The sequence below is a fragment of the Canis aureus genome, chromosome 32 (genome assembly GCF_053574225.1).
Source record: "Canis aureus isolate CA01 chromosome 32, VMU_Caureus_v.1.0, whole genome shotgun sequence".
Lineage (NCBI taxonomy): Eukaryota > Metazoa > Chordata > Mammalia > Carnivora > Canidae > Canis > Canis aureus.
In genome coordinates, this window is record NC_135642.1 from 44,943,289 (window position 1) to 44,970,502 (window position 27,214).

Sequence of the window (27,214 nt, forward strand, 5' to 3'; positions counted from 1 at the left end):
TTTTCATTTCTTTTTTTTTTTTTTTTTTGGGTTTTCATTTCTAAAGTATTATTTACTTCCATCATTCACTCACCAAAAGCAATGATATACAAAAAACACTGTCTGAGTGAGTTTCCAAGGTAGGTTTTATTGGTATAAAACCAAAATAAGGTGATGTAATTGTCAGCTATATAGAACTAGGTGAAGAAAAGGATTTTCTCTTAGAATTTCTTCACTGAGGGAAAAGGAAAATTTTTTCCTTATAAAGTAATAAAATATTGATTAGTCTTGGCAATTATTTGACTAAGCAACTTCAGGGCACTAGAACAAAAATAGTTATTTAATTTTTATCAAATAAGTAAAAAGTCAGCAATTTGTTACAGCTTCTGAAAAAATAGGCAAAACCGTAAAGCAGAGAAAGATTTCTCAAGCTATCCATGTATTTTTCTCCTTCAGTAAGGGAGAAAAAAAGGTCTTCATGATTTTACTAAAAGATCTAACAATGCAGAGGTAGTCATGGAATGTCTTACATCTTCATCCTACTGATGAATCCTCTCTCAATCTTCCTATGCTTTAGGAAGACTATAAAGTCACATTACACAGCAGCTACATAATCTGGTACAATACAGCCATCGTCGGTTAGGATTGTGCATGATGCAAAAGCTCCCAAATCTGTTTGTGGTATGTTATATACAAAGCTGTCCTTCACCAAACTTATTAAAAACCACCCCTAATATAATCTTTATAGAGATTCAAAGCTACAAAACTGATACACATATAAAGTTGTTCTTGTTTTGTTTCTTTTTTGAAATATACATCTGTTTCCATTTTCTAGGAAAGGCAGAGCCGGAAGTCATATATTGTGAAAGCCACTTTACAGGCGGCTTTATTTAGATGACCCAAGATGAATCAGTACCATTATTGTTGTGTAGCTGTGAAATAGATCATCATCCTTTACCTCATTACATTTCTTCAATACAAAGTTCCCAGTGACTATGCGATCGCATCCAATTTCTCCATTTCCAAAGAAGCCAAATAAAGGAACACTAGGAAAAAACTTTCTGAATGCATCAGCCTCAACATTCCCCTTGGCTCTATAATATTGAAAACCCCTGCCAACACATGCAAACATGAAGCCAATGGTATTCCGTTCTGGAATGTTGGCAGCTTTGAGGCGCTGCATCGCAGCCTCAACGGTCTTCTCGTCATTGACATCCTCGTTGAGGAGCACCGTGGCACTCTGGATTCGGTGTCCACTAAATGACAGTCCAACCACACCAGTGGCGTCAATATCCAGAGGCTGTCTGGAAATCAAATTAGAAAAATGTGGTGATACATCATGAAATAAAATATAAACTTTAAAAGGTAAAAGAAAAGTGATTCACTGGCCAGGAGCTGCTGTCTTTAACAGCCTCCATCTAGCCCGAGGCTTACCTTTAGCTAAGAGCAGTATAATAGGGATTAAAAATTAAACTATGAAAACACTTAAAAGAAGGCAAGGAAGCAGATCTATGAGGAAGTAAACAACTGTTTTTTCAGTCACAAATTTGAGGGGCAAATGTATCTCCACAAAGATTTCTGAAAACCATCATGGGTTTTTAGAAAGATATAAAATATCCTTAACCTTTTTCACTTTCTTAGAAGGAATCTTAAAAATTTTATACATATACATGATATCTACTAAATAAAGCTTTCTAGTATTATTTACACGTTTGGTATCTTTCTCCCCCTTACCTTGGCTGTCACATTCTAAAAAAAGATATATTAGATATTCAATCATGAACAATAATCTTATTAGGAACCTGTAACTCCAGAAGTTTTAGCTTAACATTATCTGGTCCATAAAGAAACAAGATTCTATTGCTGGGTCTTATTTATTACTTTCAGCCTAGAATTCAGCTTAATCTAAAGATAAAAACATGTTTTGCTTATATTTGCTCTTTTAAAAAATGAAGTATTTCATCCTTACTAAAGAAAATATAAAGTATCAAAGTTATAGAGCATAATATAGTGAACACCTATAGGAGAAAAACAAATACCTTATATTTCTATCATGTTTACCAACATGTGAGTTGATGAAAGGGCAAGATTACTTGGCTAACAAGATACTTAATTCTAAAAGCTTAAATGATTAAGACAGTAAGGCTAACTTAGTAGCAAAACCCTTTACTGAGGAGCAAAATCCACCTTCTCAAGTCCTCCACTGCCCCCTTAAACTTACTATGTTTCCTCTTTGACATACAATCGCAATGTGTATTGTCAGTATCTTGTCTCAAAGAATTATTTATCCTTTTTTTTTTTTTTTTTTGGCAAGGTGGTATATCTGGCCACTGTCAAAACGGAGCTTTGATTTACTCAATGGCTTCTTTTACCCACTGACACAGTACGAAGACCACATTAAAATTAATGTAACGATTCTTGAGGCTTATTTCCCACAATAGGTACAGAAAGAAAATGATATACAGGGATCTCTGGGTGGCTCAGCGGTTTGGCGCCTGCCTTTGGCCCAGGGCATGATCCTGGAGCCCCGGGATCGAGTCCCGCGTCGGGCTCCCGGCATGGAGCCTGCTTCTCCCTCCCTCTGCCTCTTTCTCTCTATCATAAATAAATAAATCTTAAAAAAAAAAAAAAAGAAAAAGAAAGAAAATGCTATACAGTCAACTGACCATGCTAACAGGCTCGCATCCCAGATGTTGTATGCCTGGTCTGAGTGAGATTGGCATTTAAAAGGTAAATGAGGTACTAAATCATCACTGCGCTGACATACAATTTAGAGGTAAAAGCAAAGACGCACAGAAGATCAGGTCTGAGGAGAAATAATCCACAGGTAATCACTGAGAATTAGGTGATTCTACTGCTTAGAATTCAGTGCACTTGCATTCTTCACCTCTTCCTCTCTGGTGAGGAAGACAGATTTGAGAACTGTCACAGGTAATGTTATTCCCTCTCCAGAGAATTTCCATAGAACTCAGCATACCGGAGGTTCTAAGAAGTTTTACCATGAGGATTCACTGTGTAACCATGTGTTTCCTTTAGAGGAGGAAACAGAACTACAGAGGAAGTGATCACTATGGTTGTACAGGGTTCAGAGCTGTTAGGGAGACTCCAGTAGACAATGCTGAAAATCAACCTAGAAGAGAGGATGAATTCAACTAAAATAAGTTATTAAAAGAAAACATAAAAATTTCACTCCCTAACAGTAAGCAGAATTATGTTGAGTATTGCAAAACAGAGTGAACTATTAGCTTAGCAGTTCTGTAAACATGTATTTTAAAAAGCCTAGGTAAGAAAAACCTGAGAACACTTGTGGTCATGCATAGGAGAAACTGGAAGCACAGGAGACCTACTTGTCAGAAGTCAGTGATGCCAGGTTATCCACCTGGCCTCCAGCCAATATGACGTTCATATCACTGAAAGCGCTGACAACTCGCTGCAGATAATTATTGGCTCCCACCTTACAGCAATTATAGCCAAATACCAAGACCACACGAAGCTCAGGGTTATCTAGAAGGCCTGCAGAGAAAAGAAGAGCAACAATTAAAGATAGCTTTCCAAGAGGAATATTAGTATTTTTATTACAATCTTCTACATTTTTGCAAAATGCAATGTTTCTGCTAATTACTTGCACTTCTACTTATATGCAGTTTAGTGATGCTGTCCAGTTTCCCATTTTGTTTTGGTTTTTTTTTTTTTTTTTACAAAATCTAACACTGTTTAACATGTTTGCTGGCATTAATTTTCCCCATTAAAAAAATGAAATGGCTATTTGAAAATAATACAACCCACACTCAACACAAATAAGGAAGCTGCTATGTAACTGAGCAGCACCTGTGGTGGATCTTGATAGAAGCTGTCTCCATACAGGACACACCTGGAATAAAAGGGAACGCTGGTTTACACAGAACAGAGTTAGCAGCAGTGATAATTTAAAGATCCAGAGAAAATGGACAGACAAGGCACCAACCACCTGTAGTGTCCAATGGTGGTCCCCCCCAAAATGTATCCACATCAAACCTCTGGAACGGATGAATGTGAACTGACATGGGGAAAAAAGGCCTTTGCAAATGTGTTTAGGGAATTTTTTTTTTTAAGATTTTATTTATTTATTCATGAGAGACACAGAGAGAGGCAGAGACACAGGCAGAGGGAGAAGCAGGCTCCATGCAGGGAGCCCGATGTGAGACTCGATCCCAGGACCCCAGGACCACACCCTGGGCCGAAGGCAGGCGCCAAACCACTGAGCCAGGTGGGCTGCCTTTGGATCTTGAGATGATATCATCTGTTATTATCCAGGCAGGGTCCATAAATACTAGGCCAAATGTGCTTAGAAGAAACACAGACACAGAGGAGACAATGTGACCACAGAGGCAGAAAGTGGAGTGATGCAACCGTAAGGACTATCAACAGCCACCAGAGGGTGGGGGACACAGAAGAGATCTACCCTGGAGCTTCCAGAGGGGGTGCATCCCACTAGACACCTGGATTTCAGACTCTGGCCTCTGGGGCAGTGATGGAATACAGTTCTGCTGTTCTAAGCCTCTGGGTTTGTTATAGCAGTCTCAGGAAACCAGTACATCATGAAAATACATACAGGCCCAATCTACGTTTTCCAGGAAAGGGGGTGGGAGTGAAGACGGATTTTAAACTCTTTCCAAAACAGGAAAAAGTGTTCTATTCTGTAGCATATCAACAAAAAGCAGTTTCCATTAGGGGGTGGTATAGCCCAACAGGAGACAGGCACTTCCCTACAAACTCCCCTGCTTTCACCTGAACCTCTGGGACTTAAGATTATCAATTTCAAAATTTCTGGCATTATCAAACTCATAATTGGACAGGAAAAAAAAAATCCAACACCTAACCCACACTCCTGTTTCCACTGAGTCAGCCACATGACTTCCTTCTTGACAGACCTAAGGTGCCAGTCATCAGAAATAAGGCTCATTTAAGCAAACTGTGGTGGGGGTGGGGCAGGGGATCACTGATTACTAACAAGAAATAAATCATGCGAGAGCAAGTAATGACTTATCAAGGGAAACTGCCTCTGCTCTATTTTTAATTTTCTATACAATGATACGGAGGGTGAAAAGGATATTATTCTAGAAATCCAAGACTTTCATACCATATATCCTAAAACCTACTAAAAGGTCTTTTTTCCCCCACAAAGACCAGAGCAGCACATTTGGAAAAAATGTTTTTCCTCTTCTAAAATACTTTTTAAAGTTGGAAGAGGGATCAACTGTCTAGTCTTACAAGTAAGGACTGCTAATCCCAGAAAAGTGACAAGCCCAGAGAGTTACATGGTAGGGTCTAGATTAAAACACACATCTCCACTCAGATTTTTATGTTTCAGAAACCTAAAGCTTCTAAATATCTATCTTCCCTAATGTTTTCTAAGCTCTAGACTCTCTTTCACAATTGTCTACTAACATTTTCATCTGAGTACTCTGAGTACTCTAGACACCAAGTCCCATGTCAGATTCAGGAAAGCAAAAATATGAAGAAATACTCCAAAGACAGGCCGGGAAAGCTTGGAAAAACTTTAGGACTGCATGTTCAGATTTCTCTTCTTTTTAGAGAAGCCACTCTCAAGACAAATGTCTTATGATTTGTTTCAAAGTGGTTGAATCTAAATGCACACAGAAAATATACTTAAAAAAAAAAAAAAGAAAATATACTTCAAAGAAAATCTCTCTTTAAAATGAGGCTAATAGGAGGGAGGGGCAAGATGATCGAAGAGTAGGGGTCCTCAACTCAGCCCCACAAACTTACCTAGATAACTTTAGTTTTTGCTTTTACCAAGATAGGATGGTGAAAAAAATAAAACATCAAGTTGGGGAGGGGAACCATGACTAGCAGGGCTAAAGCAGATCTGCGAAGCCTCTGGGGCATGAGCCCAGCCCTGGAGAAGCAGGAACTTTAAAAATCTGCACCTGAGTTCTTCCTGACAGAAAAGAGCTCAGCAGGGAAATAGGGCAGAATGGCAGGAGGGGCAGTGAAGCCTCAAGATTCCCGGAGTCACTGTAAGAGGAGGCCCCCCACCCCCCACCCCCGCCCCCGGGAAAGCTCAAGGCAAACCGTGGTGAGTAAAAGGCTGGAGGGCCACAGCCCTCAGGGCATTGGGGAGAAGCCAGTTGGTTAGGCGGGCGGCTCTGGGGCAGCCTTTACAATAGAGCCTGGTAACAGATGGAGGTGGCTGTAATCCACTCTGTTCCCTTCGGGAGAGGCGGTCCCTGGGAGCGTGGGTCCAGCGGCACCAGGCCCTGGACACCAGGGCCCCCAAGTGGACAAAGCCAGTGATGCTCCATTCCCCCCATATCAGGTGGAAGCGGGGAGGGCACAGGACAGTGAGGACTCTCCTGCCGCTGGGTGCCCCCCAGCTGTGCAGATCAGCACACCTGTTCCAGCCCCTGGAGCATCTAGGCCAGGGAGGACTGGGAGCTGTGGTTAGTTACTCGTGGGGAGCTCGACTCTAGAGCTGGAGATCTGGCTGTGGCCATTGGTGTTCCTCCTTGTTTCACTTTGTGCCTGTGGAGAGGTGGGGCTGCCAGAGAACAAAGGCCCCATGGGGTAAACAGCTCCCACTGAGCCCAGCACCCAGCAGAGGGTGGAGCATCTCTGCTCAGGTACACACACCTGAGAATCAGCACAGCAGACTCTCCCCTGGAAGAGGAGAAGAGCAAGTTTACTGAACAAGCAGGGCTAGAAAGCTCCAGGACTGAGGGAAAATAGTATATAGAACTAGAGGGTCCCTTTTTTTGTTGTATTTTCTCTTTCTGTTACACTTGTTTTTAAATCAGAATAACAATTTCCCTTTTCCCACCTTAACTACAATATTTTACCAAATCTTCATTTTAAAATTTTTTCCTTTTTGACTTTCATAATTCTACAATTACATCTCTTAGATGTACTTTTCACTTCTGGATTCCCTTCAACGAATTCAATTTAATTTTGGAGATATATGAGATACGGGTATTTGTTTTTTGTTTTGTTTTTATTGTTTCATTTTGTTTTACATTGGTGGAAGCTAGTACCTTCTAAAACACAACGGACATACACCCAGAACAAAGTGGAACACCATGCTGGTTCATCCTGTGAGATTATATTCTCTCTTCCTTCTCACTCTGCCCCCCTCTTTTATCTTGCTTATATTTGTGTGTTCAATATTGGGGCTTTATCTAAGTACTGCCAGTTTATATAAATTTGGGATTGAGCACCTTCTAACATACAGAACATAATACATTCAGAACCAAGAGGATCACCCTCTAGGACCCCACAGGGAGACCACATTCTCTCCACTACCACTTCCTCACCACCACTATCCCTCCACCCCCGTTTATTCTCTTTTTCTTGACTTTTTTTTCTTTTTTTTTCTTGTTGTTGGTTTTTGGCTTTTTACTTTTACTAATTTGTTTTAAAATTTGTTTTCTACTTCAGTGGTCCTTTTATTTTGTTCTGTTCTTTTTCTTTTATTTTCTGGTCTCTGACCTCTCTGGAATCACCAAGGGTACATTTTACTTACGTCGTGGTTGATATTTTTGACTCAGCCCACACATACAGTCACTCTGCACTGGACAAAATGACCAGAAGGAAGAATTCACTACAAAAGAAATAACTGGAAACTCTTTGCCAAAGAGTTACAGAATTTGGATTTAAATATGTCAGAAATTCAGTTCAGAAGTATAATTATAGGGGATCCCTGGGTGGCGCAGCGGTTTGGCGCCTGCCTTTGGCCCAGGGCGCGATCCTGGAGACCCGGGATCGAATCCCACATCGGGCTCTCGGTGCATGGAGCCTGCTTCTCCCTCTGCCTGTGTCTCTGCCTCTCTCTCTCTCTCTCTGTGTGACTATCATAAATAAATAAAAATTAAAAAAAAAAAAAAAAAAGAAGTATAATTATAGATATACTGGTGGCCCTGCAAAAAAGCATACAGGATGCTAGGGACTTCCTTACTGCAGAATTGAGATCTACTCAGGCCGAAATTAAAAACAGATTAAATGAGATGAATCCAAACTGGATGTTAGGGTTAATGAGGTGGAAGAAAGAGTGAGTGACATAGAAGACAAGCTGATGGAAAGGAATGAAGCTGAGGAAAAAAGAAAAACAGTAAAGAGCCCACAAGGAAAGGCTTAGGGAAATAAATGATAGCTTGAGAAGAATATACATCTAATTGAGATTCCAGAAGAGACTCAGAGAGAGAGAGAGAGGACCACAAATTATATTCGAACAAATCATAGCTGAGAACTTCCCAAATTTGGAGAGGGAAACAGGCATTCAGATCCAGGAGATAGAGAGGACCCCCCCAAATCAATAAAAACCGTTCAACACCTCGACATTTAATAGTGAAACTTGCAAATTCCAAAGATAAAAAATTCTTAAAGCAGCTTGAGACAAGAGAGTCTTAAATTATATGGGGAGACATATCAGACCTTTCCATAGAGACCTCGCAGGCCAGAAAGGGCCGGCATGATCTACTGAGGGTACTAAATGAGAAAACCATGCAACCAAGAATACTTTATCCAGCAAGGCTGTCTCAGAATAGAAGGAGAGATAAAGACCTTCCAGGAGAGACATAAACTGAAAGAATATGTGACCACCAAATTGGTTCTGCAAGAAATATTAAGGGGGACCCTGTAAAAGAAACAGGGAGCCCAGAGAAACAATCCACAAAAACAGGGACTGAATAGGTAATACGATGACACTAAACTCATTATCTTTCAACAGTTACTCTGAACGTGAATGGGCTTAATGATCCCATCAAAAGACACTGGGAATCAGACTAGATAAAAAAGCAAGACCCATCTATTTGCTGTCTACAAGAGACTCATTTTATATATTAAAAAAAAAAAAAAAAAAAAAAAAAAATATATATATATATATATATATATATATATATACATAAAATCTATATCTACCTACCTACCTACCTAATCTATCTCATTTTAGACCTAAGGACACCTTCAGCCTGAAAATGAAGGGGGTGGAGAACCATTTACCATTCAAATGGTCCTCAAAAGAAAGCTGGGGTAGCAATCTTCATAGCAGATAGAGTTTATCCCAAAGACTGTAGTAAGAAATGGAGAGGGACACTAAATCATACTTAAAGGGTCTATCCAACAAGAAGACCTAACAATCATGAATATTTATGCCCCTAATGTGGGAGCTGCCAAGTCTATCAATTAACCAAAGTAAAGACATGCTTATATAATAATACACTAATAGTAGAAGACTTCAACATGGCACTCTCTGCCAATCACGAATCTTCTAAGCAGAACATCACCAAAGAAACAAGGGCCTTGAATGATATACACTGGACCAAACAGATTGTACAGATATATACAGAACTTTCCATCCAAACTCCACTGAATACACATTCTTCTCAAGTTCACATGAACTTTCTCCAGAATAGACCACTTACTGGGTCAAAAATCAGGTCTCAACTGATGCCAAAAGACTGGGATTGTCCCCTGCATATTTTCAGATCACAATGCTTTGAAACTAGACCTCAATCAATCACAGGAAGAAATTTGGAAGAAACCCAAACATGTGGAAGTTAAAGAGCATCCTACTAAAAAAGGAATTGGTCATCCAGGAAATTAGAGAAAAATTAAAAGGATACATGGAAATTAATGAAAATCAAAACAACCATTCAAAATCTTTGGGATACAGTAAATGTGAACTGGTGCAGCCACTCTGGAAAACTGTGTGGAGGTTCCTCAAAGAGTTCAAAATAGACCTGCCCTACGACCCAGCAATTGCACTGTTGGGGATTTACCCCAAAGATTCAGATGCAATGAAACGCCGGGACACCTGCACCCCGATGTTTATAACAGCAATGTCCACAATAGCCAAACTGTGGAAGGAGCCTTGGTGTCCATCGAAAGATGAATGGATAAAGAAGATATGGTTTATGTATACAGTGGAATATTACTCAGCCATTAGAAACAACAAATACCCACCATTTGCTTCAAAGTGGATAGAACTGGAGGGTATTATGCTGAGTGAAGTAAGTCAATTGGAGAAGGACAAACATTATATGTTCTCATTCATTTGGGGAATATAAATAATAGTGAAAGGGAATATAGGGGAAGGGAGAAGAAATGTGTGGGAAATATCAGAAAGGGAGACAGAACATAAAGACTCCTAACTCTGGGAAACGAACTGGGGGTGGTGGAAGGGGAGGAGGGCGGGGGGTGGGGGTGAGTGGGTGACGGGCACTGTGGGGACACTTGACGGGATGAGCACTGGGTGTTATTCTGTATGTTGGTAAATTGAACACCAATAAAAATTATTTTATTAAAAAAAAAAATCTTTGGGATACAGTAAAAGCAGTCCTAAGAGGAAAATATCTCACAATACAAGCTTCCCTCAAAAAACTGGAAAAATCTCAAATACACAAGCTAACTTCATACCTAAAAGAAATGGAGAAAGAACAGCAAATAAAGCCTACACCTAGCAGAAGAGAGATAATAAAGATTCGAGCAACACTCAATGAAATAGAGACCAGAAGGACTGTAGAACAGAGCAACAAAACCAGGAGCTGGTTCTTTGAAAGAATTAATAGGATAGATAAACCCCTATGCAAGCCTTATTAAAAAGAAAAAGACTCAAATTAATAAAATCATGAACTAAAGAGATCACAATCAATACTAAGGAAACATAAACAATTTTAAAAACATATCATGAGCAACTATATGCCAACAAATCAGGCAATCTGGAAGAAATGAATGCATTGCTGGAAAACCACAAATGACCAAAACTGGAACAGGAAGAAATAGAAAACCTAAACAGGCCAATAACCAGAGAGGAAATTGAACCAGTCATCAAAAACCTCCCAAGACACAAAAGTCCAGGCCCAGATGACTTCCCAGGGGAATTCTATCAAACATTCAAAGAAGAAATGATACCTATTTTACTAAAGTTGTTCTGAAAGATAGAAAGGGACAGAGTACTTCCAAACTCGTTATATGAGGCCAGCATTACCTTGATCCCAAAACCAGACAAAGAATCCCCGCAAAAGGAGAATTAAAGACCAATATCCCTGATGAACACCGGTGCAAAAATTCTCAACAAGATACTAACCAATAGGATCCAACAGGACCTTAAGAGGATTATTCGCCATGACCAAGTGGGATTTATCCCCAGGATGCAAGGCTGGTTCAACACTTGCAAAACCACCAACATGATAGAGCATATCAATAAGAGAAAAAACAAGAACCATATGATCCTCTCAATTGATGCAGAGAAAACATTTGACAAAACACAGCACCCATTCCTGATTAAAACTCTTCAGAGTGTAGGGATAGAGAGAACATTCCTCAGCATCTTAAAAGCCATCTACGAAAAGCCCACAGCAAATATCATTCTCAATGGGGAAACACTGGGAGCCCTTCCCCTAAGATGAGGAACACGACAGGGATGTCCACTCTCACCACCGCTATTCAACATAGTCCTAGAAGTCCGAGCCTCAGCAATCAGGCAACAAAAAGAAATAAAAGGCATTCACATTGGCAAAGAAGAAGTCAAACTCTCCCTCTTCACAGATGACATGATACTGTACATAGAAAACCCAAAGACTCCATCCCAAGATTGCTAGAACTCATACAGCAATTCGGCAGTGTGGCAGGATACAAAATCAATGCCCAGAAGTCAGTGGCATATCTATACACTAACAATGAGACTGAAGAAAGAGAGATTAAGGAGTCAATCCCATTTACAATTGCACCCAAAAGCATAAGATAGCTAGGAATAAACCTAACCAGAGAGGTAAAGGATCTATACCCTAAAAACTATAGAACACTTCTGAAAGAAATGGAGGAAGACACAAAGAGATGGGAAAATATTCCATGCTCATGGATTGGAAGAGTTAATACTGCGACAATGTCAATGCTACCCAGGGCAATTTACACGTTCAGTGCAATCCCTATCAAAATATCATGGAGTTTCTTCAGAGAGTTGGAACAAATGATCTTAAGATTTGTGTGGAATCAGAAAAGACCCTGAATAGCCAGGGGAATATTGAAAAAGAAAACCAGAGCCAGGGGCATCACAAGTTGTGACTGTGATGGATTTCAAGCTGTACTACAAAGCTGTGATCATCAAGACAGTGTGGTCCTGGCACAAAAACAGACACATCGATCAGTGGAACAGAAGAGAGTACCCAGAATGGGTCTATGTCAAAAGACCGATCTGATTATGTCACTCCTGTTTAGACTCCTGGCTTCCCACTTCCTTTAAATTTCTTACCGTGTTTTATGGGCATGACGTGCCTCTGCAGCTTCACCTCACATCACACTCTCCCCGACAGCTGTCCTCACTACTCCAGACACACCAGATTCTTCATGTTTCACAAATAAGCACTGAATCCACAGCATTTCAACTTCTATGAAGGTGCATTATCAGGCCCTTTCTATTTCCTGTCCTTGATCTTAGGCTACCTTGCTCTATTTTTGTCAGTAACCGAGAAAGAAGGTAAAGACTCCAATGATGCTCCTCACTATCCACATCTGAGGACCCTTCCGCAAGCTAGGTCGCTTCTTCTTAGGGCCCTGTCCACGTCACTTTCCCAAAACCCCACAACAGATTTTAAGTACTGTGGTTACAGGTTTCCTAGCACCTCTGTGCTTCTACTTGGCACATATTTCACATCCATGGTACTTGAAGGAAGCAGTCAGTTTGTTCTGCTAGGCTGGAAGCTCCAGAAGGCAGGAACTTCACCATGTATTTCTAGAGTCCCACACATACAGCACCTAGCATATGGCATGCATGCAAACAGTTCCTAAAAGAACAAACAATGGCTTTTTCTGAAACTTTGGTAAGGTGTTTCTGCCCTTCTCAAAAATTAAGTGCTCATCCACATATTTTTTTTTCATCCCAGAGACTATTTTTAATACAGGATACCACACAGACCTCAGGAACACCTGTCCCTCATTTTTAAAATGTGCCATTTTTGTAAATTCAAAAAGAGTAAGAGAAAGAATGTGTGTATAAAATTATATATACTATGATGCTGGGCCAGACAATGACATCCTCTCTACACAAGGTCAGGAAGAACTACAATTCTCAAACGCAAGGTCCTCGTCTTCAAGAGGCACTTCCAATTTCATGGAGAACTGAGCCACTTCAATGCTTTCTGTTGCCCTTCACAGGTCTTCTCATCACGGTGCCTAAGCACTGGGGCAACTCTTCTGTGTTCTCTAACACTGGAAAGCACCCCATTCATGGTAGTATCCCACAGGGGTTGGAGGACTTTTTCTCTAAAGGGCCAGATAGTTAATTAGGTTTTGCCAGCCATATACTCTCAGTTGTATGTTTAATTCTGCCATTGGAGTGCAAAAGCAGCCATAGGTGATACATAAACAAATGCCTGGGTTCTAGTAAAACTTTATTTACAGAAATGTGGGAGGCAGACTTGGCACAGACTTGTAGGTGGTCTTTCCCTGCCTTACAGTGCTTGTCTAGACTCTTGCAGGAGCCTCCGAACTAGTCTCCCTGCTTCCACTATCTTCCAAGGGTCACAATCGCAACTAGGTGAAGATTTCTGGTTAACAGTTGCCATTTACTAACTATGCTCTCTAGCCAGGCCTCACTGTGCCCCATCCTTTGCCTGCAAAAGTAAACTGTTTACTACTTTCCCTACATGCTCTCATTACCTGGCTCTGTGCCTATGTTTCTGCTAATCATCTAGCCTATCCTGTTACCACTCTTACCTTTCATGTTTCTCATCCTTCAAAGCTTTAAATGCTATGTGGCCCACGAAGTCTCCTTACTCTCCCTCCCACTGGTGATCCTTACAGCAACCTTTCCAGATCTTCTACAGAGGCACAGCTCACTTTCTATTTGGGTTGTAATTATGTATGTACCTGTCACACCCTTCCTGGAGTAGCACTGAGACAGAATTGGCATTCAATTAGTTTTCTAGCCCTATGGGACCTTTTAATGATGCTGAATGAAATTAACATAGAATTTCTATTATCATGAACCCAGTGAACATACCCATCCTCTCATCAGCATCAAACTCTCTCTCTTCTTCCTTCCTTGTTGTAAATTCGCTGCTGGAGTATTTTCCAAAGTCTGTACTAAGCTGTCCTGGACACTCTTCACAGACAGACTGCCAAGACATATATATGCAAATGGCTCTCAAACCAACAACTCTGACCTCAACTCCTTCTTGACTTTGAGACCCACAAACTTTTAGCCACCAATCTAAGAGAGTTCTGGTTTGCTGAGCACTGTTAACTCCAACAAATCTCATTATAATATGACAAAGTCTCTCTGGTTTGGCTACACAGTCACATTTCCTCCTAAAATTCTTTCTGCCTTTGTAGCTAATATTAGATCCATTTAAAAGGCCCAATCTGAAGTTTTCCTTAGACTCCATCTGGCATCCTTGATTTCAGGCAGCTTTATGATAACTCTGGTGTTCTGTTTATGTACCATGTAGTCTAAGAGCCTTTGCTCTCTACTCTTGCCAGAGTTTAGTTTCCTCACCAACAACACCCTGTGACAATTGCTACCTGGCAAGGCTCTCATGAGGATTAGAAATAGCATGTAACTCGAATATCCAAGACCTTCGCTGCCCTTTCCCGGAATGTCCTTTTCCTGAGCTCCCGCTAGACTATTCCTCCACACACCCCAAGGCCACACTGCAGATGCATCACTGTGACCCACTGCAAAGCCTGCCTAAGGTACAGAGGCCAACACTGGCCTACCATCTACACAGCAATGTATTTTGCTAAGTGCTTTACATAAGCCACTTCATCTAATCATTACAACTCTGGAAGTTCGTTTTCCCACTTTACAGATGGGAAACCGAGGCTTAGAAAAGTTAAGAAACTTGTCCTGAACTAGAAAGCTAGAAAGTAGCAGAACTAGGTCAGCTACAAGCCTGTGTCCTTACTAGCTAGAGTATCCAGCCCAACCCCACACACTGGCTATTGAAACCTCGAAGGCTTTACCTGTACCTATACCTGTACCTGACAACTCTCTTCTATGTTACTGAGGCCTGCTGCTGCCAGCTGCTGATCTTCGCAGCCAATGCCTCCTCCTTCCATCGCCATCAACCACTTTACATCTTTCTTTTACATTGTAAAGGACAGCTGTCCAAGTCAGTCTCAATGTGGACTCCTTTTTTACTCATCAGTAAACCAATCACAAATTTTTCCTTCGCTGCTACATAATTTTTTATTCCCACTGGATTTGGTGCCATTTCAAATAACAGAGGCTTAGCTCTACAGACTGGCTGATTGATGCATAAACAGGTCACCACTGAGTATCTTCTATGCTAACAGATTTTAATGAGTTAATGCCAATAAGTTCATTTGTAGGTATAGGCAAAAAGCCTTAACACTGTTCTGCTTGAGTAACTCCTCTGTTGCTTACTATATTAAATTAAAATTTCTCATCAGATCCTGGAAATTAAGTCAACCCTTTACCTCTTCAAAATCACCTTATGACCTATCTACTCTGACATATCCTAGTAAATACTTGTTTGACAAATTCTACCTTCATTTACAGCTTTTCTAAAACTTAACAAGTTCACTATACTTTTTCCCATTTAAATTAATCGACATAGAACTAACCTCTAGCTTCTAAAATTTTTTTCCCAATAAATGCCTTTTATTGGTCTAAGAAAATGCTTTAAAAAACCTTTCAGAAAATAAAAATAGGTCAAATGATTAAATATTCAAAGAGAAAGAAGTGCTTCAAGATTAAGAATTAAATACAAAGACATTTATTATCAAGAGTATTTTTGGAAAATTTTTCATCTCTGGTTCTCTCAGGCTTTAACATAAGTAAAATAACTTAAAAAGTATATTAAAATCTTTTAAGAAATAAAAAGAAAATTGCACAGTCCATCAAAAGTAAGTAAACACTTAAAAATAAGTAAATTTTACCAAGAGTGTACTGCGGTAGCCTCCGTGAATCACTAATTTGAATTACCCACATCTCTAGTAATGTGTATTTAATTTAGACTCTCAAAGGAACAAAATCAATCAACAAATTGGGCAACTAATGGTAAATAACAGTGACTTACCTACTTCAGTGAGTTGATGTCTTTCTAGTGTTAAATTCTTTGGGTCCTTAATAAAATGAAAGGGTTGTATTTTTATTCCTTCAATTTGAGGGAATAACAGAGCAAAGCCAGACTCTCCAATTTCTATTTCCTGAGGTCGATTGTTACCTGATCCCATTGGAGTCACTAGGAAAAAAGTTAAACAGTTTTATGAACAGATTTAATAAAGCTGAAATTTGGTAACACTTCATGCCCCACTTAGATACCTATCTTGCCTCACTTAGATAACTACACTTTGGGTAACCAAGATAATCAACAAGTTAAAAGCTGAGTACAAGTTTCTCAGTTTTGAAATTTTAGGGGTAGTGTCATGCTGTCTGCAATTTACTTTGAAATGGTTAAGAAATGTTTTACAAACAAGCAGAAAAAAAAGCAACCATTGCAAAATTTTTTAAAATGGTGAATCTAGATGAAAGGAATATGGATGTTTACTGTACTATCCTGTCATTCTTCAACTTGGAAGATTTGAAGTGTTTCTAAATAAGAGGTTGGGGGGTAGTAAATACATCTTCACAGCAATTCTACTTTTAAAAATTATCCTAAAAATATTGACAATTATATAAAGTATGTATAGATGTACATATACACACACAGAGCTATATATACGCAAAGTACTTTTACACACACAAAAAGGAAATGGACAGGCTGATTCTAAAATATATGTGGAAATGCAAATGACCTAGATAGCCAAAATGATTTAAAAAAACATCAAAACTTACACTAATCAATCTTTAAAAAGAGGATCAAGACCTACAGTAGTATGGCACTGACTCAAGGATAGACAAATACAGGGTGCCTGGGCGGCTCAGCTGGTTAAGTGTCTGCCTTCAGCCCAGTGCATGATCCCACAGAAGATCAAGTCCCACAGAAGAATGGTAATGTGATTCATATGTGGAGCTAAACTATTCTGCAGATAATATTCTCAAGAGAAGTAAGAACAAAGACTGAAGATTACTGAGAAAGTGCTTTAGTAGTCCAGCTGAGAAGACATTCAAAAGAGATTTAAATATTGCACAAAAGGAGATTGGGTTCCCTGCTCGGCAGGGACTCTGCTTCTCTCTCTACCCCTTGCCCTACCTGTGCTCTCTCTCTCATGTCTTCTCTCTCTCAAATAAATAAATTTTTTAAAAAAGGATAGGCAAATAGATCAATGGAATGGAATTAAATCCAGAAAGACCTATAAACATGCAGTCATTATTTTTAACAAAGGTGCCAAAGCAATTAGAGGAAAAAAAAAACCTTTAACAAAGAGTGATGAAATTATGGGATGAACGTATGAAAAAAAAATTAACCTTGAACCCCTATCTCACACCATATATAAAAAATTAATTCAAGTTAGGTCACAGAACTGAATATAAGAGCTAAATAGAATAGCTAATAGAAAACATAAGAGAATACCTCTGTGACTTTGAGATAGGCCAACATTTCTTGGAGAGGATTTTTTTTTTAAGATTTTATTTATTTATTCATGATAAGACATAGAGAGAGAGGCAGAAACACAGGCAGAGGGAGAAGCAAGCAGGCTCCATGCTGGGAGCCCGATGCGGAACTCGATCCCGGGACTCCAGGATCACACCCTGGGCCAAAGGCAGGCGCCAAACCGCTGAGCCACCCAGGGATCCCCCTCTTGGAGAGGATTTAAAAAACATTCACCATAAAAAGAAAAACATAAACTGGATTTCACCAAAATAAAAGTTCACTGATCATCAAAGACACTGTTAACAGAAAGAAAGAGAGCAATAGGCTGGGAGAGAAGATTTACAATACCTATACCTGTAAAAGGTCTTATATTAGAATATATAAATAATTTCAACTCAAAAATAAAAATCCAATAAAAAAAGAATAAAAGACTCGGAAATGTCACAAAACCGACAAATAGCCAAAAAATATATGAAAACATGCCAACACAATTAAAATCATTGGAGTAATTCAAATTAAAACCACTACAAGAAGCCACCTCATACCCACTATGATGGCTAAAATGAAAAGACTCCTTTGAAGACACTAAGTGTTAGCGAGGATATGGAACAGTGAGCAACTGAAACCCTCATTCAGTGCTGAGGAGTATAAAATGGCTCTGGAAAATGGTTTGGCAGTTTCTTATAAACATATACCAACCCCAAGACCCAGCAATCCCACCTCTTGGTAACTGCCCAAGAACAAACCCATGGCTACAAGACTTACATAGAAATGTTCACAACCTGGGGCGCCTGGGTGGCTTAGTCAGTTAAGCGGCTAATTCCTGATTTTGGCTCAGGGTCCTGGATTCCAGCCCCATGTCAGGCTCCTCACTCAGTGGGGAGTCTGTTGTTTCCCTGCCCCTCCCCTCCCCCTGCTGTGCTCTCGCGTGTGCTCTCTCTCTCAAATACATAAAATCTTAAAAGAAAAATGTTCACGAGAGCATCATCCATAATAGCCAGGAATGTGAAACAATCCAAATTGCCATAGAGTGGAAATATCGTCTATTTATGTAACAGAATTACACTCAATAATTTTTAAATGAATTACTGATAAACACAGTAACATAAAGAAATCTCAAAAATATTATGTTGTTAAAAATATTTTTACAGAGAGAAAAAGCCAAGACATAAAAAGGAGTATATACTATATGGTTCCATTTGTATGACATACAATAGGAAAATTAATCTATGGTCGCAGAAATCAGAACTGGGATTTCCTTTATAGGCAGATTGACTGGAATAGGGCACGTAGGGACTTCCTGAGATGACAGAAATATTCTCTATCTTGACTGGTGTGTAAGGTTACATAAGGGTATATATTTGTCAAAACTCATTAAATTGTACACTTAAAATTGTACAGGTCACTGTAAGTAAAGTTCACCTTAGAAGAAAGAAAATGACCTCTACGCTTAGAGGAATGAAAAAATTTTCTCAAACCTGAAGCTTTCTGAACCTAAAGAGGGAAGATAGGCCAGTAGCCAATGGCTGCTTTAGAAATGATCACTAAACTGTGGCTTAAGAAAAAGAAATCCAACCAAATGTCTTGGCAGAAGTTTTGTTGGGATATACATGGGACTGCCTCACAGAAAGCACCTGGCTCCCAGGGAACCCAAATCAGTGTGTCCAGGGAAACGTGATGGAACTGCAATGGCACCTCCTCCTGATGTCAAGATCATATGCAAACTCGGAATAGGTAACGTTAAAACTCCTTCAGCGTAAGGGGAGCCCGTAAGGCAGGCTTAAGGTAGACCTCCTGCCCTCACAACGGGGTCCTCCCCAAGTCCACCCTCCCACCTGAAATTTTAGAGGAGAAATGTGATTGTGCTTTCAAAAAGCCACAGTGGATGAGGTGGGGAGGCCAAAGAAAATGAGGAAGCGACTATTCTATGTAAGCATTTGCTAATAACTAGTAATGGCAAAACCTAGATCACTCATTTAAGGAAGATTCAAACGTAAAAGAAAAGCATGGTTTCTGATATCCTTTTTTTAATCCAATGAGAAATGAAATGTGTGGTAATAGGTGGATGTCATAGCAGGGGGTGGAGAGCAGATAACGAGAGGGAGAGATGAAACAGTTTCTATCAACCAGTATTTACCCTTATTCATTTGTGAACACTTGAAATCCTTCTACCTCACTATATAAGACTCTTAAATTTAGGTCAAAAGTCAATTATGGAGTACTACAGAGTGAAAAAAAGAAAGTTGTAAGAACTAACATGTGCTCACTGATTCCTGCACATCTCTACTCTACTTGCGCTAACTCATTTCATCTTCATAACCCTCCAAAGAGGTATTATCAATCATCTCCATTTCATATATGGGGAAACTGAAGTCCTATGAGGTTAGGTAACTTGCCCAAAGTCACACATATACTAAGTACAGTTGGGATTCTATTCCAGGCACCTGAATCACTGTACCGTGACTTCTTCAATACTGTGCCTCTCCCCCGTGGGCTATGGAAAAGAATCAAGAATAATAAAAAACGGTAAAAATTCACTAGTGAACTTGGGAAAGGGTATAATTTCACGCTATAAACGTCAAACCATGGTGTCAGCAGAGAAAGAGAGATTTCTAGGAAGATCTACTGTGGCTTCTATTCCTAGCCCTAACACTCTCCTGCCTACCAGAAATGATACTGGTTGAATTGACAAAAGTGAGAATGCTCACTTAAAGCTTTCTAATTTGGAGAGAGGGAGAATGTGAGCTTTTTTCTCTCACGAATGGCTCCCCTAGAAAGATATGCATCACATTTAGTTTACACAGACAGCCCTGAGACTACTAGCCACAATAACCTAAAGAACACTAACAGAAGTCAAATATAATACCATGGTAAATACGACTAACTTTATGGCATTCTGGATGGCCAAAAATATAAATGTGCTTTTAGGCTACAAGTAATTTGCTAATCTACAGGATCCCTCAGTAATGCAAGGCAGGAAATCATCAAATTGGTATTTTCTCTCACCTACAATTCCTGGGGTCACAATCCCAAGGATGTGGCATTGTTTTGGGAATAGCTTCTCAAGGGCAAATGCTGCTTCCATAGTAGTTCTTTTCCTTGCTGTAATAATACAGTAGCAAAATTATTACGTTATTCATTTGAGGTCAATTGTGATGGTGTGGGGGGGAAAACAGCAAACACGGAATAAAGTTTAAGTCGTTTATACCACTGCTTTATGAGAAAGTCAATGGGGGTGCCTGGGTGGTGAAGGGGTAGGCACTCAACTCCTGATACCAGTTCAGGTCTGGATCTCAGGGTCATGAGTTCAAGCCCTATGTTGGGCTCCATGCTGGCTGTGGAGCCTACTTTAAAGAAAAAAAAAAAAAAAAGGACTAACAACTTTGATGAAAACATTTTCCCATTTGGGGCCTGTTTTATTAAATTATAAATCTGACCCTCAGCACCACCATTTGCCTTTCTTGCTTGGTTCATATACTACTTATGCCCCAATGATGTTAAATCTAGCAACAGCAGCTACATTTTACCTTGCTATTGTACCTCTCAGTTTATTTTTTTATTTTTGGTACCTCTCTGTTTAGCTGATATTACAGCATGACTTTTTCATTGCATAAACAAGTCACCTGGATTCAAATTAGACAGTGATTACCCAGGTCGAGCTCTGGGCCTCCGTGTGCCCAGCTTGGGACACTCGGTGTACTTCTCTTAACAGAGTCAGGAAGGCACAGTGTAATTTTGGTGTCCCTGAACGGGTCCCCATCACAAAATAAAAGGTTTTAATAGCCAAAGATAAACATCCTGTTTAGTAAGAAAAAGTGGCTGGAGGATTAAATTGTTTCAAAATGAGAAAAACATCTTTCAAAAGAACGTTTTAATTGTACTCCAAAGTTCAGAAATCAGTCTGAAGCAGAAGGGGGGTCTTCAAGTTTCAAAGACAATGTATTCACATCTGCCATAGGGAGAAGGCCGAGAGCCTCACCAAGTCTGTAACTCTCAAGACTAGGATAGTATTTAACTCCAGAGGTATATAAGGAACAAAAAACCCCCAAACCTTTTCTCTTTCAGTATTTACCTCTCTTGTGGCCACGACACTCTTCCAGACTAATGAACGTTTCTGAATCAGCCATATAAAGAACTGTCTGTGGTAAGATGTGAACATTCTGCTAACAAAAACAAAACAAAACAAAAACAAAAAAAGGAATTAGATCACATGAATCCATGAGTGCTCTCCTGGTTCCTTAAAGTTCTGCCCTGGTCCAAACTGCTGTTGGCGTACCCTCCCCTTCAGGTCAATGTTAGCATTCTGACTCCAACCACTTCCCATTCATTTTCCACTCATGCTCTTACCTTTTCAGGCCATTCATTTGAGCATCTGTTATTTCTTCTCAGGTCAAACTCATTCCAGCCTGACTCAACAAGTTCATTTTCATAATTTAAACTCTTAAACAAAAACATTAAGTGCCAGCAAAAGTTGCCACTTTTGCTCTGTTTGAATAGGCATTACAGTCACAGAAACACCTCAGCAACAAAGGGAAGGTATACACCCTGTACCACTCCTTCCACTGCCTACCAAATCAATATCCCAGACCTTCACTTCCACCTTACCGTCTGGTTCCCTCCAGGGACCTTTCTGCTTCCTATAATTCTCACACACACACACTGCCGTTCGGGGATTCTCCTGCAGCTCTTTTCACTTTGTACTTAATTTAGGATTGTTTCCCTCAAGAGACCACTCAAAGTGCCACCTCTGTTACAAAACCTTCTCTGAGACTCCTTCAGGACCCCAGTCCTCAAATCCCAGTCATTCATACTCGTGCCTCACCTGCACTCACGAGCTGGGCTTCTTCAGACTCCTGTTTCCCACTAAATGTCACAGTACAGACAAGTGACAAAGTGGTTGAATTAAACAAAAGGATGAACATACTTTTTTTTCTGAACTGGTTATTTTCAAAGACTTAACTGTCAGAACAGAATGAAGTACTCACATATAGCAAAGCCTCAATGTTATTAAAAAAAAAATGTTACTCCACTGTAATTTTGGGGAATGTTATGATGTTTCAGAGTAGATTTCGTATAGACAAACTCAAAAAAGATACTGAGACAGAATGATGACCTTGTGATGGCTCCAAGGCTGATAACCTATGGATATATTGCCCTTGGTCCGCACAGCATTTTCAAAGAATATAACCTGGTTACCAATTATTTAAAATTCCATAAAATATTTACAGAAAATGTGGGCCTCCAGATTCTTTCAAAAAACTAGACATTCTAACAACACTTGGACTGGGCTAAATGCAGGCAAGTACGCCCTGGTGTGCCATGGCCTTATTGCTCTCTATGCGGTTACCAACTTCATTATCTGCCTAACTTTGGAGTCATCTGGTACAGGGAGTAATGAGATAGAAGGTATAGTCTTGAAGGTTTATGATTCTCTCTCTCCTGGTACCCAATGAAAAGCACTTGCTTAGTCTTCCTTCCTAATTCTCATTAGAAGCAGTAACAGTGACAGTCCTCAACAGGAAATGTTCTTAAAGCACAATGTGAGACAACTACATCCTTACTCCACCATTCAAAGAAGTTCCAAAATGGCAAGATATTTTATAAAAATTTTAGTGGACTTTAAAATCTAATAAAAGTTAAATTATCTTTATGGCTAAAATAGTACCATGTCCACTAGGTAATGCGGCAAACACAAAGGAAACAGCATGATTTGGACAAGGTTACATGTTTGTGTCTAACCACGCTAGCATTTACTACACTGAATAAACTTCTTTAAGGGCATTACTGTATGAATTTTAATGATGACACTGATAATAGAGAATAATTTCATTTACTGAAAATATTATCCCTGGTACTGCAGTTAATGTATTTGTATGCATCATCTTCCGTTATTTAACCGTTAGAACAACTCTTTCAGGGTATGAGGAAAATTCTCATTGTCTTTTCATTTTATGGAGATAGAACTTGAAGCTCAGAGAGATTAGGTAACTTTCTGAGAGACTGGCAGCTAGTATGCACCAAAGATGGGTTCAAACCTAAATCTGTCCAGCTATAACAGCCATTATATTGTATAAACTTTTAAAGCTATATAAAAATAATACCTGCTGTGGTAAAACTTAGAGGAAAAAAAAGCAAATTTAAAACATTAAAAATAAAATCACACAATTGTACACCAAAAGGAAAACCTCTGCTGACATATTAGCTTCTTTTCTAGTCTTCCTTTTGTTTTTAATAACTCAGATTATACTAATTTCATAACCTGCTTTCTTACGACATGAACATTTTTTCTTGTCACTACTGTATCTTACAGGTCATCAGTAAGTGGCTTTATTTCTACACTGTAAGTTGTTTTCAATTTCCCTTATAATAAATGATGCTGCAAACATCTTTATGGAAGTGTTTGCATTTCGAATTTCTCCAAGTGACAACCTCTAGAAATACACTGGGCAGGATTTGAGCCAAAGTGCAAAGAAAAGTTTACTGCAAGCCTGCCTGTGGATACCGGCCGCTTTGGATCTGAATCCTAGAGACCAGAGTAAGGAGAAAATCCACACGAGAAGAAGGAAACAGAAGACTGGTTACCTGTCGGGCATTTGTCTAATATTTAGACATATTAAGAATGCCGAGCGCCAGATTTCTAAAAGGAAAAGTACAAAAAATACCTAAGAGAAAAGAAAATTGGGAAGAATCTTATGTTGGACTGAAATGGGATGTGCTTGTTGCAAACTCCTGACTTTCCATATATATAAAAATGTAGTTGTAAATGTATGTGTATGGATGAGGTTTGTGTGCGTGTGTACACGTATGTATGCATACACAAACACATACATACGTATATATTCCTTATCTCTGTCCAGTGGGCTCTGGAGCAGCAAACCCTTCAACTGCCTTGAGTTGGCCAGATCTTGGCTTTTTTTTTAATTTATTTTTTTTAATTTTTATTTATTTATGATAGTCACACAGAGAGAGACAGAGAGAGAGAGAGAGAGGCAGAGACACAGGCAGAGGGAGAAGCAGGCTCCATGCACCGGGAGCCCGACGTGGGATTTGATCCCGGGTCTCCAGGATCACGCCCTGGGCCAAAGGCAGGCGCTAAACCGCTGCGCCACCCAGGGATTCCAGATCTTGGCTTTTAAATACCATTTTCCACTAAAAGGAACCAAAGCTCTTTAAAGAAATGACTGATTCCAGGACTAAAGCAGACAAAACATAAAATGAGCTTTGAGCATCTTCTGCCAGAAAGCAAGGAGGTGCTCAAAGGTGATGGACTCATCTCTCAAAGACCCTGAAACCAGCTGAAGGGGCTCAGTCTAGTCAAACTGGGGACAATTTGGATGCCAAAATAAATACTGGTAGTTAGAGATCATATTCCAATGAATAAAATAAGAGACTTAAGAGTCTATACAGAAATAAATCAATGAATAAATTGAAACAAGGTATTTCCATAGTTTCAAAGTATCTCCTCAGAAATTACTTCCTAATTACAGTGGAAAAGAATAATTTTACAGGAGGGCCATCTGGCAGACACAGACCATCTGAATCAAATTATCAGAGGTAGTACCTCCAGTAATGGGACAGAAATGGAAGTCATATGCTACCTGACAGGATGAAGCTAGAAGAGCACGGCATCACCTCTGTGATATTCCTGCCAGATACCTAATCTGAATCTAAGAAACAAGCTCTACAAAATAACTGGCCTGTAATTCACATAGTTGTCAAAGCTGTGAAAGTCAAGGAAAGCTTGAGAAACTGTTCCACCTCAAAAATTAAAGAAATGACAGGGGCGCCTAGATGGCTTGGTGAAGCCTCCAAATCTTGATTTTTGCCGAGGTCATGATCTCGGTGCTGGGATGCAAGCCAGTGCCAGGCTCTGCACTCAGTGCCGAGTCTGCTTGTCCCTCTCCCAGGCATGCACATGCACGCTCGCCCTCTCAGATAAACAAAATCTTAAAATTTTTTTAAAAGGGTGATGGCTGGATGGCTCAGCAGTTAGGCGTCTGCCTTGGCTCCAGGTGTGATCCTGGAGTCGCGGGGTGGAGTCCCAATCGGGCTCCCTGCATGGAGCCTGCCCCCCCCTCCCGTGTCTCATGCATAAATATGATCATTAAAAAGAATTTTTTTCAAAAGAAATAACAAAAACAAGGTAAGACTGTAATCTGAATTATTCTGTTACGGGGAACATTACCGGGACAACTGGCAGCATCTGAACGGACTCTGAGGAATGGATGGTAGAAATGTGTCGGTAAGAATTTCCTGACTCGGGGGATCCCTGGGTGGCGCAGCGGTTTGGCGCCTGCCTTTGGCCCAGGGCGCGATCCTGGAGACCCGGGATCGAGTCCCACGTCGGGCTCCCGGTGCATGGAGCCTGCTTCTCCCTCTACCTCTATCATAAATAAATAAAAATTTATTTAAAAAAAAATTAAAAAAAGAATTTCCTGACTCGGGCAGCCCGGGGGGGCCCAGCGGTTAGCGCCACCTTCGCCCAGGGCGTGACCCCCGGGTCCTGGGATCGAGTCTCACGTCGGGATCCCTGCGTGGAGCCTGCTTCTCTCTCTGCCTGTGTCTCTGCCTCTATGTCTCTCTCCGTGTGTCTCGTGAATGAGTAAATAAAATCTTTAAAAAAAAAAATTTTTTTTTAAGTATTTCCTGACTCCCCGCACCGTGACGAGGCCCGCAGAGCCTGCCCGAGCACCGGGGCACACGGAAACTCGGCCTCAGGGCCCCCTGGTCAAGGCGGCCGCCCCGGGCCGCGCCCCCCGCTCACGCCCCGAGCCCCCGGGTCCTGCCCGGCTTTGGGGGCTGCAGGCCGGAGACGCGGGAGGAAGGAGGACGGCGCCTGCTGCCGGGATCTCTGGGCCACGTCCTGGACGCTACTGCGGAGGGAAACCCGGCGGCCCCCCTGCGAGCAGTGACCACAGGACTCGGGTCGGGCAACGGGAAGGTCCTGCACAGTCGTGATCCTAAGACCTGCGCACACGGAACGGCCAGCGCGAGAGCCCTCGTCACGGACACTCCTCACGTCACGAGAAAACGTTCCCCGAGTTACAGGAATAGGGCGACACAGTAGGGACGACAGAGGACCCCGCCCGCCCTCCCGGCCCCGCCGCCCCCGCGGCCCGCACTTGCCTCGAGCTCCTCCGCCAGCGCGCGCACCAAGCAGTGGTCCTGCCGGCGGCCCGCGCCCGCCAGCCCCGCGGAGACCCAGGTCACGCCGCGCTGCAGCCGCAGCACCCGGCGGGCACACTCCCTCCACAGGCGGCACACGCTGGGGGCGCAAACGCACAGGCCGTGAGCCCGCGGCCCCGCCCGCGCCCGCGCCCCCCGGACCCCGCGGCAGCCGGAGGGGCACGGCGGGCGTACCTCGCGGTGGGGACGCCGCCCCGGGGCCCGCCCGCCCCGCCAGCCAGGGGAGCCCGCGGCACGTCCCGAAGTCAGCGTCCCGCCTCCGCGCCTCTCACCCGGCCGCCCGCAGCAGCGCCTTGGCGGGCAGGAAGGTGAGGACGCGCTCCACCACCTCCGCCAGGTTGCCCAGCACGAAGGTGCCCTGTGGGTCCGCGCACGGGCCTCGGCCACCGCCGCCCAGCAGCTCCATCCCGCAGCGGCCCCCGGGCGAGCCCCACGGCGACGCGGAAGGCCGCGGGCAGGCGGGCGCCGACCTCCCGCCCCGGGCGCACGGCGCAGGCCCGCGCGTCACTTCCGGCCGGCGGGGGCGGCAGGCGCTTCCGGCGCGTCTGGGGGCGGGG

General features: G+C 41.5%; 1 protein-coding gene across 3 annotated transcripts; it reads right to left on the reverse strand.

The window, feature by feature from the left end:
• On the reverse strand, positions 1-27,112 carry FBXO22 (F-box protein 22). Of its 3 annotated transcripts, none has more exons than XM_077882060.1 (7): positions 26,930-27,112; positions 26,598-26,736; positions 21,544-21,631; positions 20,478-20,573; positions 16,014-16,178; positions 3,327-3,492; positions 1-1,283 (listed from the first exon to the last, which is right to left on the reverse strand). In XM_077882060.1, exons 1-7 carry the CDS (start codon positions 27,061-27,063, stop codon positions 866-868), a joined length of 1,206 nt encoding a protein of 401 aa, XP_077738186.1. In that variant the 5' UTR covers positions 27,064-27,112; the 3' UTR covers positions 1-865. The 3 variants fall into 3 exon arrangements, with proteins under 3 accessions (XP_077738186.1, XP_077738185.1, XP_077738187.1); XM_077882059.1 differs by having other exon boundaries at positions 21,544-21,634; XM_077882061.1 differs by lacking the exons at positions 26,598-26,736; positions 26,930-27,112 and adding an exon at positions 21,819-22,673.
• Positions 27,113-27,214: the final 102 nt, after the last annotated feature.